Source organism: Mandrillus leucophaeus, unplaced genomic scaffold (genome assembly GCF_000951045.1).
Source record: "Mandrillus leucophaeus isolate KB7577 unplaced genomic scaffold, Mleu.le_1.0 Scaffold723, whole genome shotgun sequence".
Classification (NCBI taxonomy): Eukaryota; Metazoa; Chordata; class Mammalia; order Primates; family Cercopithecidae; genus Mandrillus; species Mandrillus leucophaeus.
In genome coordinates, this window is record NW_012107842.1 from 1,296,880 (window position 1) to 1,314,696 (window position 17,817).

The 17,817-nt window shown below is 42.8% G+C and overlaps 1 protein-coding gene across 4 annotated transcripts in view; it reads right to left on the reverse strand.

The window, feature by feature from the left end:
- The window catches only part of NAV2 (neuron navigator 2), an 808,709-nt gene that overhangs the window by 61,264 nt on the left and 729,628 nt on the right, over window positions 1-17,817 (reverse strand). For 3 of the 4 annotated variants that reach the window (XM_011965412.1, XM_011965411.1, XM_011965410.1), the window contains exons 16-20: window positions 17,464-17,529; window positions 16,033-16,077; window positions 13,121-13,281; window positions 11,403-11,591; window positions 5,348-5,400 (exon numbers count right to left, since the gene is read on the reverse strand). In XM_011965412.1, the coding sequence (XP_011820802.1) occupies window positions 5,348-5,400; window positions 11,403-11,591; window positions 13,121-13,281; window positions 16,033-16,077; window positions 17,464-17,529 (514 nt within the window). Of the gene's footprint in view, window positions 1-5,347; window positions 5,401-9,006; window positions 9,012-10,756; window positions 10,851-11,402; window positions 11,592-13,120; window positions 13,282-16,032; window positions 16,078-17,463; window positions 17,530-17,817 lie in introns of all 4 variants that reach the window. The other variant, XM_011965409.1, reaches the window with a different exon arrangement.

Below are 17,817 nucleotides of genomic sequence, written 5' to 3' on the forward strand. Positions count from 1 at the left end.
GCCTGAGGTATCAAAAGGTACTAAGGTGCTTCTGAGGCAAGGCTTGCTGCCCAGGAGTTCACCACCCAGTCTGAGCCCATTGATAAATGTGTTCAAGCCAGACAGAAAGCAACCTGCCTGACCACAGCATGCTGTTAAAATGGAAACCAACTTCAAAAGGCTGTCTTCTTTCAACTAGGAAACTGAGTCAGTCTCCCACATTAGTCATTCGCCTGGAGTTTTTGCCATGGTATTCCCAGCTTGAGCCTTAGTTTACTCTAGGGAGCAAAGAAGACTGCTCCTGGGTTAATTCTGCCCCCATTTTCTGCCCTCCTCTCACTTCCCTAGGACACTGCAGTGGGAGCACCAGGGTAGAAAGACCTCAAAGTGAGGGGGGTTTGGGAGCCCCTATTAGCCAGCCCAGTAACTCCACAGGTTGTGGGGATAAATGTGGCCTTCATCCTCATGCTGTCCCATTTCAAGGACCCCAATTACCTGTGACCCCTGTGGAGTAAGGGTGAACTCTGTTGCCCCTCTTACTGGCTTCCCTCTTTGTCCCTTCCATGCTGGCTCTGTGTCTGTGGTGACACAGGTACCTGCTAGCCAGAAACTATAAGACCCTCTCTCCTCCCATAGTGGGAGCCCACATGAATTGGGGAACCCACTGCAGGAGGAACCTTTCTTTCCCTCTCCTCTAGTTCCCACAGGGGCTCATAAAGAGGATCCCTCCTCCTTCTTGGAAATGTTGAGTGTTCGACCTTCTCTCTACCCATTGCTCTAATTTCCCCAGGGAGGGAAGAGTGACTTGGGAACCAGGTAGGTAAGTGAACATCAGTAAGAACTCTATTCTGTCTTTGGGGTCCTCCCTAAGTGTCCTAATCCAATTTTACTAGGGATAAGCCCATTATTTTTAAAAAATCAGCATCTGACCCTGATGTCAACGTCTCCATTAGTTCACAATATAATGTGGGTATGATTCATTAGAACTCACAGAGCACATCCATCAGCTGGAATAGGTGGGCAGCTGCTTCCTATCTGATCTCCCTTCACCCTGTGCTCCCCATTGTCCTCCCTCCTTATCCTGCCCACAAGCCCCCTCCTCTAGGTTGGCTCCTAATAGCAGCAACCAATTTTTAAATACATGGAGCCAAGTCATTTAATCCTTGCAGAAACTCCATTAGGTAGGTTTGTTTGTATTCCTTCTGAGGTTCAGAGAGGTTAAGTGTCTTGTATAAAGTCACAATGAGCAACCTCCTTATCTAAGAAATGCTTTCAGGAGAAGGTTGGAAGATGTCCTCAGAGCTCACTCTTCCCTCCTAGGTAATATTCATTCATCTTTGTCTGTCTGTCCATCCATCCTCACTATCACACCTATCAAATATTTACTGATTTCCTACTGTGTGCCAGGCACTGTTTTTAAGAACCTAAGATAAAGCTGTGAACACGACCAAGTCCCTGACCTTGTGTTGCCTGCATTCTGGTAATAACAGCTAGCATTTATTGAATGCTTATCATGCGCCAGAGACTGTTCCAAGCACTTTACATTCATTATTCATCTAATCCTTATAACAACTCTTTAAGGAGGTACTAATACTATTGCTTTCTGTTTTGTGTATGAGGAAACTGAGGCACAGGAAGGTTCAGTAATTTGCCCAGGGTCACAGCTGGTAAGTGGCAGAGTTGAGACTGGATCTAAAGTAGTCTGGCTCCAGAGCCTATGCATATTCTCCTGCACTTTTACTATAGCTACATTCTCATGGGGGCTTTCCAGAAAGAAGCCCCAAGTTCAATCCAAAGGGTACAAGTTAATGGTGAGAATGTCACCACTATCTAACATTTGGAAGGCTGATGGAGGCCTGTTAGCAGGCTTAACCATCCACATAGGACCAGTCCTACTTAGAAACACTTCCATAGACAGGCCCTAATAGCCCTTCCCCATGCCTCTGCCACTGTCTGTCACTGTGCCCACCTGTCTCTGGGGTTGGGCCCCCATTATCAACAGCAGCCTAGAGAAAGCATGTGCTTTGTATCTTGTCCCCGTTGCTGCAGTTCTGCAGATCTGGTAACACTATGTGAAGCTGCTAGCCTCCATCCATCCAGCAGCTCTCCTGGGAACTCAAGTATTCCCTACCAAACAAGAAAGCAAGTCTAAGGCCAGAGGTGGCCTTTGAGATTTTCTCTACTCTAAGAGCTAGCCATAACTTTTCCATGGCAATTATTTAGCACTCTGTAATCTTTTCTTTCACTGATAATTAAAATTGCAGGCAAATTTCATGCAGAATGAGCATTCTTGAATATTCATTACAGAGATTTCAAGGAAAGAACCTACTGTCATCCAGTAAGAGCCTTTAAAACTCTCAGCTATTAAGCAGGTTCCTTGGTCTGGGTCTGTGGCAACTTAACATTTCAAAGATCTCTTTTCAGACAACAAACAAGAATTTTATTCACCTTAACATTTACAAAGGTGCCTGGAGCATGTATTTCAGAATTTCATTATCACCAAGAAGGTAATAATAGATAAGGGACCACACCTCAGTGCTGGGTGGTAGCAGTCTCGCCAGACTTGCAGTTTTTCTTGAAATTAGTAGGCTGCACCAGCATAAAAACATTCAACTGATAGGCTATTTTTTTTTTTTAAGTCTGCAAAAGTAACCTATATTCTCAGAGAAGGCATATGTGAGGACAGTAAATGGAAGCCTTTGATTCCATGACTCATGGAATGTCAGAGATTGTAGGGGCCTCAGAAGATCACCTTGCTCAGTTTCCTGATGCCAAGGGCAAAACTGGGGAGACACTCTGAATAACTAGGTGATTTGTCCAAAGTCACATGGTGAGACGAACTCTATGATTACACCTCAGGGCTCTTGCTATCCAGATAAAAAATGGAATTAAAAAGTATTATTATTAGGTCTTTGCTAATTTGTTGAATTTATATTAGCTCAGAAAAGACAATTTCAAATTTCATGAAAACACTATCTTCATGTCCCCATACCCAGAACAATAGCTACTGAAAGAGAGTTTTTTACTGGAAGGAATTCTAGTGGTTGGCATGAAGGGGCTGCCCCCAGGAACTGTATGTGACAGTTTCCTAGATCTGAAGACACACAGGTTGAGAAGCTTATGCTCTTTCCCTCCAAGGCTGGTTAATGCTGGCCAGTCTCCCAGGTTTTACTTTTCTGAAAGGCCCACTCCCCTCTGTGTTGGCAAGAACCCCTGGGAATGCCACAGGGGAAACACGGGGCTGGGCACTGAACTATCCACTAGAGCTTCTCTGCACCAGTCCTGTGAAGCTAGAGTCCCGTGTCCCTCTGGTGCCTACAGCTTCCTCCTTCAGTAGCAGGCTCCTTTCTCTCCTAAATTATATCCTAGGTGTTAGTCTAGAGCCAGGCATATCTATGGTGCCACAAAATACTGTTGAAGAAATGAATTTAGGTTTAAAAGTACCAACCTTGGTACCCATATCCCACAGTTTCATTCTAGAAGAAAGGACATAGTTTATCTACTGGCTGACAGCTGAAAGACGATCTCTATGCTTTCTTAGTAGATCATGGCTTAAAAAACCTCTCTCCAAGGTTTTTCTGTATAAAGCCTTTAAAAGGAAAGCTAGGACTTGGTGATGAAATTTCAAACAAGATGACTAGCTGAGGAAAGAGGAATTTTAGAATTGGAGGGGTGAGGTGGTTAGGAAGAGTAGAAGCAAGAGTTTCTAGGTCCTTCAAAACAGACCATATCAGCCATCACTGAAGTTCATTTGCTCACTACAGGCCTAAGAAAGAACAGTTAGGCCCTGGTATCTTTAACTTGATTCTGGGGTGGCCTCTTATTTTCCAGGAGCTATACACAGTGTATCCTGCTATATAGACCAGAAACTGGGCATTATCAAAATCTAAATTATTAAAACATTTGTTTCCATGGGATTAAGGGCTAAAGAATTTCCAATTCACAACTAACAAAGAGACTTTTTTTCTTTTTTTTCCTGTAGACATTCCCAAATTACTATTTTTAAAGTAAATAGCATACAGCTCTGGCCATGTGTGGTGGCTCATGCCTGTAATCCTAACACTCTGGGAGGCTGAGATGGGTGGATCACTTGAGGTCAGAAGTTCGAGACCAGCCTGGCTGATATGGTGAAATCCTGTCTCTACAAAAAATGTAAAAAAAATTAGCCAGGTGTGGTGGTGCATGCCTGTAATTCCAGCTACTCAGGAGGCTGAGGCAGGAGAATTGTTTGAACCTAGGAGGCAGAGGTTGCAGTGAGCCAAGATTGTGCCACTGTACTCCAGCCTGGGTGACAGAGCGAGAGTCTGTCTAAAATAAAATAAAATAAATAGTGTACAGCTATAAAAAGTAAGTACTACTGAATAAATCCAGTAGTACTGAAGATCCAAATGTATCTGATTATATTTGGCTTTCATTCAGTAAACCTCTCTCATGGATGACATCTAGCATTTAGGAGTGCTTGCTCTGAGCTGTGTGTACAATATTCATTGTTTTAGATTCATTTTCCCATTTCTTTCAAACCTACTTTAAAAATACCTACTATGTGCTAGGTACTATTCTAGGCACTAGGAATAAAAACAAAAATGTCCTTGTCTAGAAAGAGTTTATATAGTAGTGAAATGTAATCTTCATAACATTTAATCCTCATTACACCTCTATAAGGTAGGGACTGCTATTATTTCTACTTTATAGATAAAGAAACTGAGGCTGGTCAGGCACAATGGCTCACTCCTATAATCCTGGCACTTTGGGAGGCCAGGGTGGGTAGATCACAAGGTCAGGAGGTTGAGACCAGCCTGGCCAATATGTTGAAACTCTGTCTCTACTAAAAATACAAAAATTAGCTGGGCATAGTGACACGTGCCTGTAGTCCCAGCTACTCAGGAAGCTGAGGCAGGAGAATCACTTGAACCCAGGAGGTGGAGGTTGCTGTGAGCTAAGATCACACCACTGCACTCCAGCCTGGGCAAAGACTCTGTCTCAAAAAGAAAGAAAGAAAGAGAGAAAGAGAGAAAGAAAGAAAGAAAGAAAGAAACTGAGGCAGACAAAGTGTTAATAAATTGCTCAAGGCCTTTGTTTTCCAAGTCCCTCAGCAGGTGGCCAAGGCTTCTCACACATTCTAAATAGTTATCACCTAAAGCACAATGCCACTTTAACAAGGCAGCCAGTTCTGGATTTTGGGGTTGGTATAATATAATTAATAGCTGTCTGTGAATTTTAAATCTTGTTCCCTAATTAATTGATCCCCTTATAATGGAAATGCTTTCCGTAGGATAGATGCATATATTTTATTCTTGACACATTTGATAAAGGAACCCCAGCCTCATGATCTCATGATCACAGCCACACAGCATTGATTTATACTCACTGTAGAATAAATTGATGACGTACTGGAAACCAAGGAGAGTGAGGATCCATGAACTATTAAAAGAAAAAAAAAAGGGTGAATTGATAGATGGCTGTTATGGTACCAAAAAGGGGACAGAGGAGGCAAAAAATCAGCAATACAGGACACTCCAGACTTGGAATGACTTAATCTCATCTGGACCCAACCTTTCCTGGTTTGGTGATAGGTCAGTGACAAATAAGTACAAGTTTGCTAAGGATGTCACTTTTCTATTACCGCATTTTTCCCTTCAGCCTTCTGAATACTTTTTCTCTTAACTGTCAAAATAATATATGATTACTGAACAAAAATTTTCAAGTACAGAGAAGTGTTAAGAAGCATATTCACTGTCACAACCTGCAGTGACTCACAATTGCATTGCCCGGAGGCAATCTGTTACCTTTCTAGCATATTTTGCTTCACTCTTTTTTCTAACGTATTCCTTTAGGGTTAAGACTGTGTTCCATATACTTTTTTTTTTTACCCTGTTGGCATCTGTCAGTTGTATATGCAAAAAAAATGAGCTGATTATTTTGAACCTAAGAGGCTGTTGGCCACGGTAAGTTCATTCTAGATGACCATATAGCAGAATATTTGTTTAGAAAACATATTCATCGAAATATAGATTCTTTATTTGATTTCTACCATGTCTACAAAGTGACAAGCAAGTAGTGTCTTCTTTTCTGTTTCAAACTGGTACTTTTGACTAGAACCAACTTGTATGTCCTTAGCACCCCTCCTGCCCCCAGCCAGTGGAGGCATCTTATTATTTGTTCTAATTTAACAGCATAGTCTTTCCTAGGACTTGGGTATTCTAACTGCCTTCTTTTGTGGGAAGCAGGTTCTTTATTTTCTTGGTAACTTCTGAACAACTTGTTTGAAGAAAAGAAATATTCCTATGCTAAGGCATCATAGGACTTTTAACTGGGCACAGCTTTCCTGGCCGTGGGTGGAATGGCTTGACTCCCACACCGAGTTATGACCTGTAGTCTAAAGTGGGAGGCACGGGGGTAACTTCCACGTCTACTAAATGGCATTCATCTACCACCCACGAAGTGAACTCACCTTGGATTAGCAGTCAGCAGAAGCTACATGCCAACAAGATAGCTGATAAGTAGCTCAGCCTAACACTCAGGCTCCTCTCTGTCATCTTTCCAGTAAATCTTCCCTGACCTCTCCTTCTTCCCTTATATGTTCTTGTCACACTATGAATCCTGCACTGCTCTCCCAAGCTTGCCCTAGACAGTACTTTCCTGCCTCAGTGTCTCTGCCCATGCAGTTCCCTTCATTTAGGCTGCATCTAAATACTGTCTATCCCAAACAGATCTGCTCAAATGACATCTTCTCTATGGGACCTTTCCTCATTCCCCTGACTGCCACCTGGGTGGGCTTCCTCCTCCCTCTGAGCCCACGTAACTCTTGGCTTGCTATTCCAGTTCTCTTCTCTCTTAGTAGCTCCCTAATGCTCTAAGCTGTCCCTCTATCATCACATACATCCACCCTCCTTAGCAATGCCCTGCATTCTAGATCTTTTCCTCCATGCTTTCTTCATCCATGACTAACCTGACTCATGCCCATAAAAAATCAGGTTAAGGTGTTAATGGCCAATAATGGCTTTCAGTGTTAATATGTCCACACATTAACATAGGCCTTAATGTTCCAACTTAGTGGCCTAATGTTCCACTGAGGTAAGTTAATTCAGCTTATGACACAGACAGTAGTGGAGGAATTATGTTGAAGGTCAAGTTGGATGAAGAGATGTGGGTAACACATAGCTATGCACACTTGCATGATTGGCCTGCCAGAGACCAGCACAGGGCTGCTATATGGCCTCTGGCTGCTGGAAAATGGAAGTTTTCTCTTTTCTATTTCTACATCTCACACATATAAAGTTACTGACACAGTTTTAGCAACAACTCAGTGCAAGCATGGGGCCACAGGCAGAGAAGATCACATCTGGCAGGCTTAAGGTAGAGGTAATTATTTTTCTCAATAATTAACTCCTCTCACTTTGTAATTAGCAACAGCAAGACTGCGTTCCAAAAAGACAGATTCCTTGATTTTCAGAGTCAACCCAAAACTGAATGTGGCTTACCTGTACCATTGCAGTTGGGCCTCCCTCAAGGGACTTGAGCCAAGTCAGAGCCTGGGTTATGTAATGTGGTTATTTTTGGACAACAAAATGTCTATGGGAGTTACAGAGGCTAAACAGCTAAAGCAGCCTATGTAGTTTTCCTCCCTATAGCTATACCTCCACATTTTTTCAGCTACAAGGAACCACAGAGAATATCTAGGCCATTTCTGCCATTGAGAAATCTGAAACTCGGAGAGGTTAAATGACTTGCTTAAGGTCACACAGCAATTCAAGAACAGGATCTGCTGATAGAAGTCAGGAGATCGCTCTGCCTTCAAGTGATCTGTTTTAACAGTTTCTGATTTTCTTTTCCATTCGTTTGTTTTTTTCAAAAGAGCCTTTTGGTGTCTTTTAGAATGGTGTCCTAGTCCCTTCATGCAAGCTACACGTGGGCACAAGCTAGGAATGTTTGAGAAGAAAGATGCTTTAGTAGGAGTGAAAACACTAGATAGAATGAAACAACTAGGCATATTTCAGCCAATAAAGCAATCAAGTGCCTCTCACTCTCACAGAGAATCTGCAGGTAGCAATCCCAGACTAGGCAGGACTTTTCCACCTTTAATCAACAACAGAGTACATTAAATCTCAGAATGGTTAAGTGATGTGGCCAGACACATAGCTAGTCAGGAGCAGAAAGAGAATGTGGATCTGGGCATCATGATCTATTTCTCATTCCACAATTGGGTACTGTGGAAAGAGTCAGAAGAATGAAATGCAGTTCTGATGGCTAATGGACTGCCCTGAAAGATCAGAGCTCGCCTCGCACAGGCTTTTTGTTTTTTTTTTTTTTTTTTTAAATCCAGCTGAGTCAAATATCAAGGTAGGATTGAGTGGAAAGAAAGAGGGACTGGAATCAAGAGGCTTAAGGCATCATTGTGGCTGCATAAAGTCTTCAAGTCACTTTTGCCTCAATTTGGCCATTAAAAAAAATGAGGATGATAATGGCCCTTGGAGAGAAGGCTATAATGTGACAATTATAACAATAGCTACCATTGAGTGAGCACTTACAATACTCCCCTTTCAAAGTTATTTGTTAAATGCTTTCCAAGATTTATCTCACTTAATCTTCACTTCAATTTTCCAAAGCATGTACAATTATTTTTCACATTTCAGTGAATAGGAAACAGGCTGAGCAGGTCAAGTCCTTTCTCAGAGTCACATTGCTAACAGTAGAGGTGCCAGGATTTGAACCACTTCTGCAATTCAGGGGCTAGAAACACAAGTAAGCTGCAATACAAGCTTTCTTGGTTAATAAGCTTCTCTGCTCCTGGGAATTCCATATAAACTGATAGAGGAGGGTTTCTGTGTTTTTCATTGCATTAGATCATAGTGATGATTGGTAAAGTCATGGGATTTTTTTTTTTCTCTAGAATCCTTTTTAAAAATGCCTCAAGCATCCCCTTAAATGTATGCTATTAAAGTTGACTTTAAGATCGCATAATGCATCTGATAGAAAGCAATTTACCTGAAATACCTTTGAAAGGCTGCATCTGGGCCATGTCTGTACCTAATCTACATATTTATAATTCCTAAAATTTCAAAGTGGAAAGTGCTAATTAAATTGCACAAAAACCTCACATAAATACTTGCACTACTTCTTCCTAAATTTCTATTCTGCTTTATGGCGTATAATATACCTAACTGATTATTACAAGAAGTTCTGTTTGGTCCAAACATGAAATGTCAATTTTCTTCCAACTGCTCCTGCAACACTGGGAGTTAATAAATTCAAAAGAAAAAGAATTTCATCGAAAGGAATTAAAAACCTAATTACACAAGCCCCATTTTGTTTTTGAATGTAATATCCTTAGAAGAAATAAAATCAATCTGATGCCCTATCTTCCAAAAGATGATAATGTTACATATTCACAGTGTATTGACAGCAGACCCTACCCATTCCCCTAAAATTTGACTTTTACCTCTGTGCTTCAGTTCCATGTCACCATGAATCATTAGGTTTACAAAAGTCTAGACACTGCTTGTGGGCAAGCACTTTTTATCAATGTCATTTTGACATTCCAGATATTCCACAGTTGTGCTGTCCACCAGCTTGATTCCAGATGGAATAAATAAAAGCTATCTGATGACGATACTGTAATGGTCCTGGACCTTTATGAGGTGAAGTGTGCTTGTTTGGACAAGTTTCAGTATTGGACGTGGTTCACTCAGGAACCCACATGGTAGAGAAGAGAAATACGGTGCGGGACAAACTCCATATGCAAATCCTTCCCGGGGAGGTTGGGGAATGCTCCGAGGCGATGCTTGGCCGGTACACTGACTAGAAGGAAGTTCGAGACAAACTGCCTCTTCCTTCACCTTAGGATCACAATATATTCTCTACTATCACTGTTCTGAGCAGTTATAGCATTAATTTGTAGCACTTAAATCTCACAAATGCCCCTCAGTGACTCAAGCTTCTCCCCTCCTTAATCCTTCGTCCTAGCAGCTTCCCATATATGGATTTACAGACTTGTACCTGTTCACTGAATGTCATGGTATGCAAATGATACATAAATCAGGGTGGAAAGTATTAAGTTACCAAGAAAATAAACCAGGGGGCAATTGCTCTGTAAATTACATTCTTTAAAACTTCTGTTAAAAAGAACATTAGGCAAAAACAGAATCCTGTCCCTTGTGTTTCTCTCCCTTTTGACTTGAAACTTCCTAAACAATTACAGGTTTGTTTGTTCTTTCATGCTGGGAGGATGCTGGCCCTTTTTCCCTACTCATACGGGGACTGGGAAGCACCTCTAACTTACCCTCCGCATTCTGTTTTGTCAATGGCAACAAAGGGACAACTAGATGTATAGTCCTCAGACTAGGCTCCATTTGCTCCAAGATTCCCCATTCTCTGGCAGGGGACTTTGAGCTGCCAGGAAGTCAATGCTGAAGCTGTGTTTTTACAGCTATGTTATTATAGCTTTATGGCTGTGTTATTACAGGCCATGACATGTAATAACATTATTGTGTTAACATTTATATGTATTATCTCATTTAATTCTCATAATTCCATGAGCTGAATACTATTATTACTCACTCCTATTTTATCCGTGAAAAAACAGAGGCATAGAGAGGTGAAGCAACTTGCTCCAAATCATATCCCTAAAAAGCAGTGGAGCTGGAATTTAAACTCTGCTAGTCTGACTCCTATTCTTAATCCTCGGTTGATGAGCATTGCTGCCAATGTCCTATCAGCCCCATCTTCATGGGGTGGGGGTGATATCTTCCATAGAATTTTGACTGCTTACTCCCCTAACTCATACCTTGGGTGACGGAATAAAGGAAGAGAGAAATGAAGTGAGCTGTGAAAACGGCTGACAAAGTTGTCCACAGAACTTTTCTCCCATGATTCTGATGAAAATGAACCAAACATAAAAATCCAACCCCAAATATTCACAGTTAGCAACCAAAGAAAGAAAAGGGCATAACTGAAAACAATACATGTAAAAACCCAGTGCTTGAGAAAAGGGATGAAAAATTCTGGAGCAGAGCAGAGAGGCATGGCCACCCGGCCCCCAGAACTACATGGGTGTGTCAACACAGGGAAATGAACTCTGCAGTAGTTCTCTCTGCCAAGATGGTGAGCCGGTGGCTGAGCCTCAAGGTAGAGGCGCATGCCAAGAAGCTGTGGCCCAAGTCCAGGAGGGAGAAGCCTAAAGTGGAACTCAGTCAGCTCTATGGTTCACCAGTGATTTTTAAGCAGCCTCTTCCTTAAAGGCCTGGAAGGTTAATTAAGGGTCAGGCCAGACCTTACTCTTCAGAGATCCCCATCCCTGACCGCCAGAGTAGGTGGGAGAGGTGGGAGCACTTACAGGTGGGAGCTCAGGTTAATGAAGTGAACTTAGCATAGGGGACCCTTAATTACAGTGAGTAACCTGGGAGATGGTAAGTTTCCTTCCTTACCTTCTTCAAACCCATCCCGGAATGAGCCCGAACGGCTCATGGTTCTGCTCTTCTCATCCAGGGACATGGAGCTATTCCGGAAGCGGCTGTCAGTGTATGGATCATACTGCCCATCAGCATTGGAGAGGCTGTGGGTCCTCAGCATGGTCGGGTTGGACAAGCTCATCTGGGTGACAGTGGTGGGACTCGCTGGAATAAAAGGAATAGAATGAAAAGGTTAGACATTCATGTCTCTGTTCAAATCCTGGTTGGGGACAAAGAGAAGACTGCTTATTGTTAGCCATATGTGTTCCTGCCAACTCTTCTCCCGTCTGTTTTCTAAAAGGTAGTCCCATCAGCATTTGAGTTACACACTGGGAGCTAAAAATAAGAGTGGAAAGGCGGGTCAGCTCCAAAGCAAGGCTCTGGGCCTCAGCTTTCCAACTTGGCACGTTCAGACAGGCCAGTGTCACCTTCCAGGCATGAGCTAATTACTCCTCAGGCTCATCTGGAATGATTTTCTCTAAAGCCAAAAGCCCAAAATAGCCCAACCAGGCTTTTGATCAGATGGGAAGCATTTGTGCATGACAAGAATCTCTTGCCTCAAAGAGTTATGGCTGGGAAAGAACAGTATGAACACAGGTCCCATTGCCTCAGATGGGGGACATTTAATAATGGTGTATAAAGAGTTTTAATGCAAGGAAGGTACATTTGTCTCAGCTAAAACTAGCTTTCTTATGAAAATCCTGTCCATTTGAGTCATGTGCAATATTTTCAGAGGTACTCATTTAGTCAATCAGAAATGAAGAGTTAAACCTCACTTGACTACAAGCCACCTCTATCCTTAAAGACTCTGAATTTGTTATTCACTATATTCAGAAAAGGCTGCCTCTCTAAAGAGTGAGAAGAGATTAGAAAAGATTTCTCACTCGCTATCAGTCCTTCAAGGCTCAGCTCCTACCCTGCCACCTTCACATAACCTCTGCCTGTAACTCCAGCCAGCACTAATCTTTCCTTTTTCTAAATGTGTCTAATACTTGCTATCTAATTATATTCAGCTTTTACACGGTTTCATATAAAGCTTTGGATTGTTCTCTTTTACCCTATTATACAGGTGTGCATTGATGTGTTTGTCTTCCTGAAAAAGAATTCCATTGACATGTCAGCAGGGACTGTGACATAAATTCTTTTTCTTTCCCCACTGTGCCAGTCAAAGCATTATGTCAGAAGTAGGCATTGTTAAGAATACCTATTCAATCAAAACTTAACTTTTATTTCCAACTTAATAAAGTAATGAGGATGACCTAACATGGGATATGCAATAAAATCTATTTCTTCAGAGGTCTTAGAAAGAGAATGCATTCTTTTTAAGAATGCAATAACATGTTCTTTGCCATAGCCCTACCAATATCAACCAAATAAAGAAAATTATTGATTAGAGTATCAAAAACTTTACTATTTTCTCTATTTCTTTTGCTATCAATCTCCTGTAATCAAACTATATTGCCAAGAGCTAATCAGACACTGAGCAGGATGTGACTATATGGCTGTTTCACAATATAAGATAACTCAAGTGATGGGTGCACCAAAATCTCGGAAATCACCACTAAAGAACTTATCCATGTAACCAAAAACTACCTGTTCCCCAAAAACTATTGAAATAAAAATATATTATATATCTAAGATAAACACTGTCCTATGGAGCTGATCAATACAGCTAATGACAAGTGGCTACTCACCAAGCTGGGAAAAGTTGAATCTTGTACCAGAGGGAGAAGTCACGCTGGAGCCAGAGGAAAAGGGGGAATTGGAAGCGGTGTCCTGCAGGCCTCCTGCAGAGTGGGACCGTAACCATTCTTTTGCATCTTCTTGCGTGCGAAGCTGGGAGGTGGGAGTATACCTGAACAGACAGAAATCAAGCCAGAATTAACTATGAACAACGCTTATTAAAATGAACTCTGTGGAGTTGATGGTAAATATATTAAAAAGAAAACATATATCCAAAGATGATTTTTTAAAAATCAGATCACTACACACCCGGAAACTTACGAAGTTTCTCAAAACCTTTTTTCTATTTGCCTGTGTTTGGGGAAAATGACTATTCCTTTCAGTTTGGAGGGAACACATAAAGGGAAGAAGATTGGTAAATGCTCAGAAGAGCCGTCACTGGGCGTATCTGTAACATGTTGCTTCATGACAGTGTCATGTCAGAGCCCCCACCTTGACAGGACTGAAGCAACAAAATGAGTTGCTGTTAGTGCTTTGAGGGAGTTTTAATTAGACAACTCATGGCATCTGCCATTCTATAGCACAAATAAACGACCATGAATCACAGCATATGAAAAAGCAGACATACAAAGCAAGGTTTGAAGACATTAATGTTTATAGTAGTTGCTGTAATAGAGCATAAACAAATCTTCATAAAAGCAACACCAAATCATTGGGTTTTATAGGAGAGGGTCTTCAGAAGTTACGTGGTCCACCCTCATTTATTCTGAAATGTATATGGTGATGATTTATTGAACACCTACAACGTGTTAGGTGTCTTCATGCACATTATCTTTATCAAAGCCTCAGATCTACTCAGCAACATAGATGCCATTATTCCCATTTTACATTCAGGGAAGGTAAGGACCCTGCTGGTAGTCACAGAGTTGACATTTCAATCCATGTTTGATTGTTAAAATGCATGCTCTTTTCATTATGCCCATAAGTAGCATCTGAAATTTTTTTCTTTCTTTCTTTCTTTTTTTTTTTTTTTTTTTTTTGAGATATAGTCTTGCTCTATTGCCCAGACTGGAGCGAGGTGGCACAGTCTTAGCTCACTGCAACCACTGCCTCTTGGGTTCAAGTGATTCTCCCACCTCAGCCTCCCGAGCAGCTGGGACTATAGGCATGTGCCACCATGCCCAGCTAATTTTTTGTATTTTTAGTAGAGACAGGGTTTTGTCATGTTGGCCAGGCTGGTCTCGAACTCCTGACCTCAAGTGATCCACCTACCTTGGCCTCCCAAAGTGCTGGGATTACAGGCATGAGCCACTGCGTCTGGCCTGCATCTGAAATTTCTGAGTGCCAAGTGGCCAGAGTATCCTCGGACTTATGTATTATGGAGTGACTACTAATTATGTCAACAGAGGGATTCTTTGGGCTTAAGGAAAGATGTTGTCAGTGTGTTCGTACTGGATGTTCATGTGTATGGAGTGGGTGAGCTAGACAAGGAAGAGTCAGAGTGAGAGGGAGCACAGAAATGCTTCTTCCTTAATGTTTTTACTATATCTGACAGACATGCAACTTTCCAGGACACATCAATTGCCTGAAAATAGCCTGTCATGTATCTCTATTCTGAATTTTTAAAAAACCAGAGCTACATAATTTTGATAGGCTAGATCTGCTACAGAAGTATACCCACCATTTCAAAATGTTAACATTTAGAAATTAGCTTCCTCTCAGGGCACCAGTGGGGCATCAAAGTCAAACTCACAGTGAGAGTGGCCATGAGTTAAGCACCTGGCATGGTTGCTGACAAGCAGCTCATAGGCACGACTGAAACTGGTAAGTACAAAAGGCCTTGCCAAGGCCCCCTCTAAGGCCACACTGCTCAACTCCCTCCTGCAGGACGACTGTTGGGAGATTTTAATACTTTCCTTCTTAGATTCTTAGCATTGGCATTACTCAGAGGCTCCCATCAAAAGGAAGCATTGATACCTACCTCACATTACTGTTCAGAATGCTCTCAGTCTTAAGAGCTGCAGGTTATTAACTACAGACATACATGACAGCAATGAAACATTTCATTCCAAGTTCCATTTTATGCGAAAACACTTAATGCTTAGTGCAGGGTGAAGCTGATGCTACAAGGCACGTGGTGTTTAGAAAGCAGGAGAAATGACGGCTGCAACCATCAGACAGCAAGATCACGGGGAAGGCATTAGCAAACTGAAGTTTCTCTGATTGGCAAAGTGATATAGATGGTGTGAGCAATGGTGACTTATAGCATCTTGTTTTGCCAGGACTAGCATCAAAAATGAACCTGAGCCACCACTTACCAGGAATGGAAAGACAGTCCTTCCTGGGAGTCTTTTCTTTATTATCCACCAAAAAATGATCACATCCAGGTCTTGTTGGGCATTGAAACTGGACCAATTTTCCATGAGAATATTTAGACAAGTGCAAACTATCTGTCTAGCAATTTTGTATGGGCAGAAAAGTTAAATATTTTCAAAGTGGGGGAAAATACTCCTTTCCTCTTGTGCTCTTGTCCCAGCTTACAATCAGTATGCTATAAGTCATGTCCTTTCTCTTGGAAGACAGCCATATGAACAGAATGGTCATGGTGAAGTGCTCAGAAATTAAACCCATTGGCCCCAGAAGTAGCAATGACTGCTCCCTGGGCTTGCCCAGGGATGTTTTTCATGAGATGGTTTTACCACAGTAAGCCTGAAAAAGCACAGCCCCTGTTCAAGCAAGTAAGCTGACATGGAGAGTGAGAACGAGAGGGTGCAAGGGGAGCCGTCATCCAAAAGGTCCTGCTGTGGTGGTCAAAGCGGGGACCCCGGCCCAGTCCAAACCCCCACCAGCCATGAAGGAGTCACACAGCCAAGCTCCAAAGCCACAACAGATGGCACAGATGCAAGGGGGGAAACACAGATACCTGAGTCCTTTCTTAGGCAAAGTGTTCCTATCAAGGTGCGGGTCACTGTAGGAAAGTTAAAACAAAAATAAGAACTTCAGAGCAGTACACAGAAGGCAGGAAGAGGGAAAGCTAGGGAGGAGGCTGAAGGGCCCTGGAGAGAGAGGCGCACATCACCAGGAAGTGCCTTATCCAGCTAGGCATGCAATGCAACACATCCGCATCCGTGGAAAACAAAAGAAACCCAGTCCTCAGCCTGAGCTGACACCAGCGCGTACTTTACCCCAGGTTACCAGGAAGCCTGAGTCCCTTAACCCCAATTGCTCCTCCTTTTCCACAGATTCAAAGCAAAACTCAGGGGTTGCCCCACCTCAAAGCAGAGGTCCTGTGCCTTCTGCTGCCTAGGAGCACTCTGCACCAACACGGCTTCTCGGAGAGAGGAATGCCCACTTCCCTGCACCCCTAACTCTGGCCCACCCGCTAAATGCCACTGGCAATGACTTCAAGTGGGAGAAGGGACTTGCCGGAGGTTTCAAGAGGCCAGCAGTCTGCATATTTGGAATTCATCTGCAACGAAGTGAATTCCAGGTCCCTCTCCATTTCTGCGGCCCAGGCATAGCTAGGAGCTGAGTCCTGGGTGGGGCATGTTACAACTTGCTGGCTGATAAAGTCAAAGCATTTGGATCTCTAAAGACCAACGGTTTAAAGGCTTGGTTCGTGAGCTGACAAAAACAAAGTTTTCACTGTCGATGGGGTGAAGGTTTTTTTTGTTTTTTTTTTCCTGGCAGGAGACAACATCTGCTTGTTTTGTTTGGCCAAGCCATCACTCCCCCACAACATTAAGGTCAGTATCCATCTCTGAGGCCCACCCACAGCTGGGGGCAAACGTAAGCGTGTACATTCGTAAAGTCTTAACACTCTACACATTCTTTTTCATTATCATCGCAGGAAATGGGCACACAGAACACAGCAGTCTGCAAGACATAATGAGCCAAAATTGAGCAAAGGATTCTGAAAGGGAAAAGAGGCAGCTGCATGGGGAGGGGTAGACAAAGGTGAGGGCCAAGCTACACAGTGGGTGGCAAGTCAATTCTGGGCTTGGGGGTGGGGGTGGCAAAAGGAATGGGAAGGAAGCTGAAAAGCAGGAACATGCCACAGGAAGCCACAAGAGATGCAAGCGAGAGCTTCTGCTGCCCCAGATCAAGTGGCAGGGTTTGAGGTTGCCTTCCCAAAACGGGAATGAAGGGGCCAGCCCAACTCCACCTCTCCCTGGGCTTTAGCAGACAGAGGAACAGACTCTCACTGGCATGTCCATGTGTCACAGAGTACACTAGAACCACAAACACAAGCAGGAGCCTTAGGCTAACAGCCTCGCACAAGACATCTGGCTTGACAACGAATGGGCAGAAGAACCTAGAGGCTCGGTGGGTCCCCGGCCTGCAATGTCATTACCTGTCCTGTTTCCTGGGCAGAGTACTTCTGCAGAACTTAGGGCTAGCAGCAGGGGAAGAGAGAGGGCTAGAAGTCCAGGCAGGTAGAAAACAAGAGAAGGAACATTAGCTTGGAAGAAAGGAGATGTGTTGTTATATACATTTTTCTCATTCCCCATGCTGATCCTCGCTTTCTTCCCTATATGCAGAAACTGGACACCTTTATCCCTGCTGCAGTGAAATCCAGGGCTCTGAGAACACTTTAATTTCCTGATTTCCTATCAGTCCAGGAGGAGGGTGTTTGCCACGATGACAACAAATCTACCCAGCTGTCTAAAGAGCGTCCTACTCCACGCTCCATGGCTGCACCCAGTCA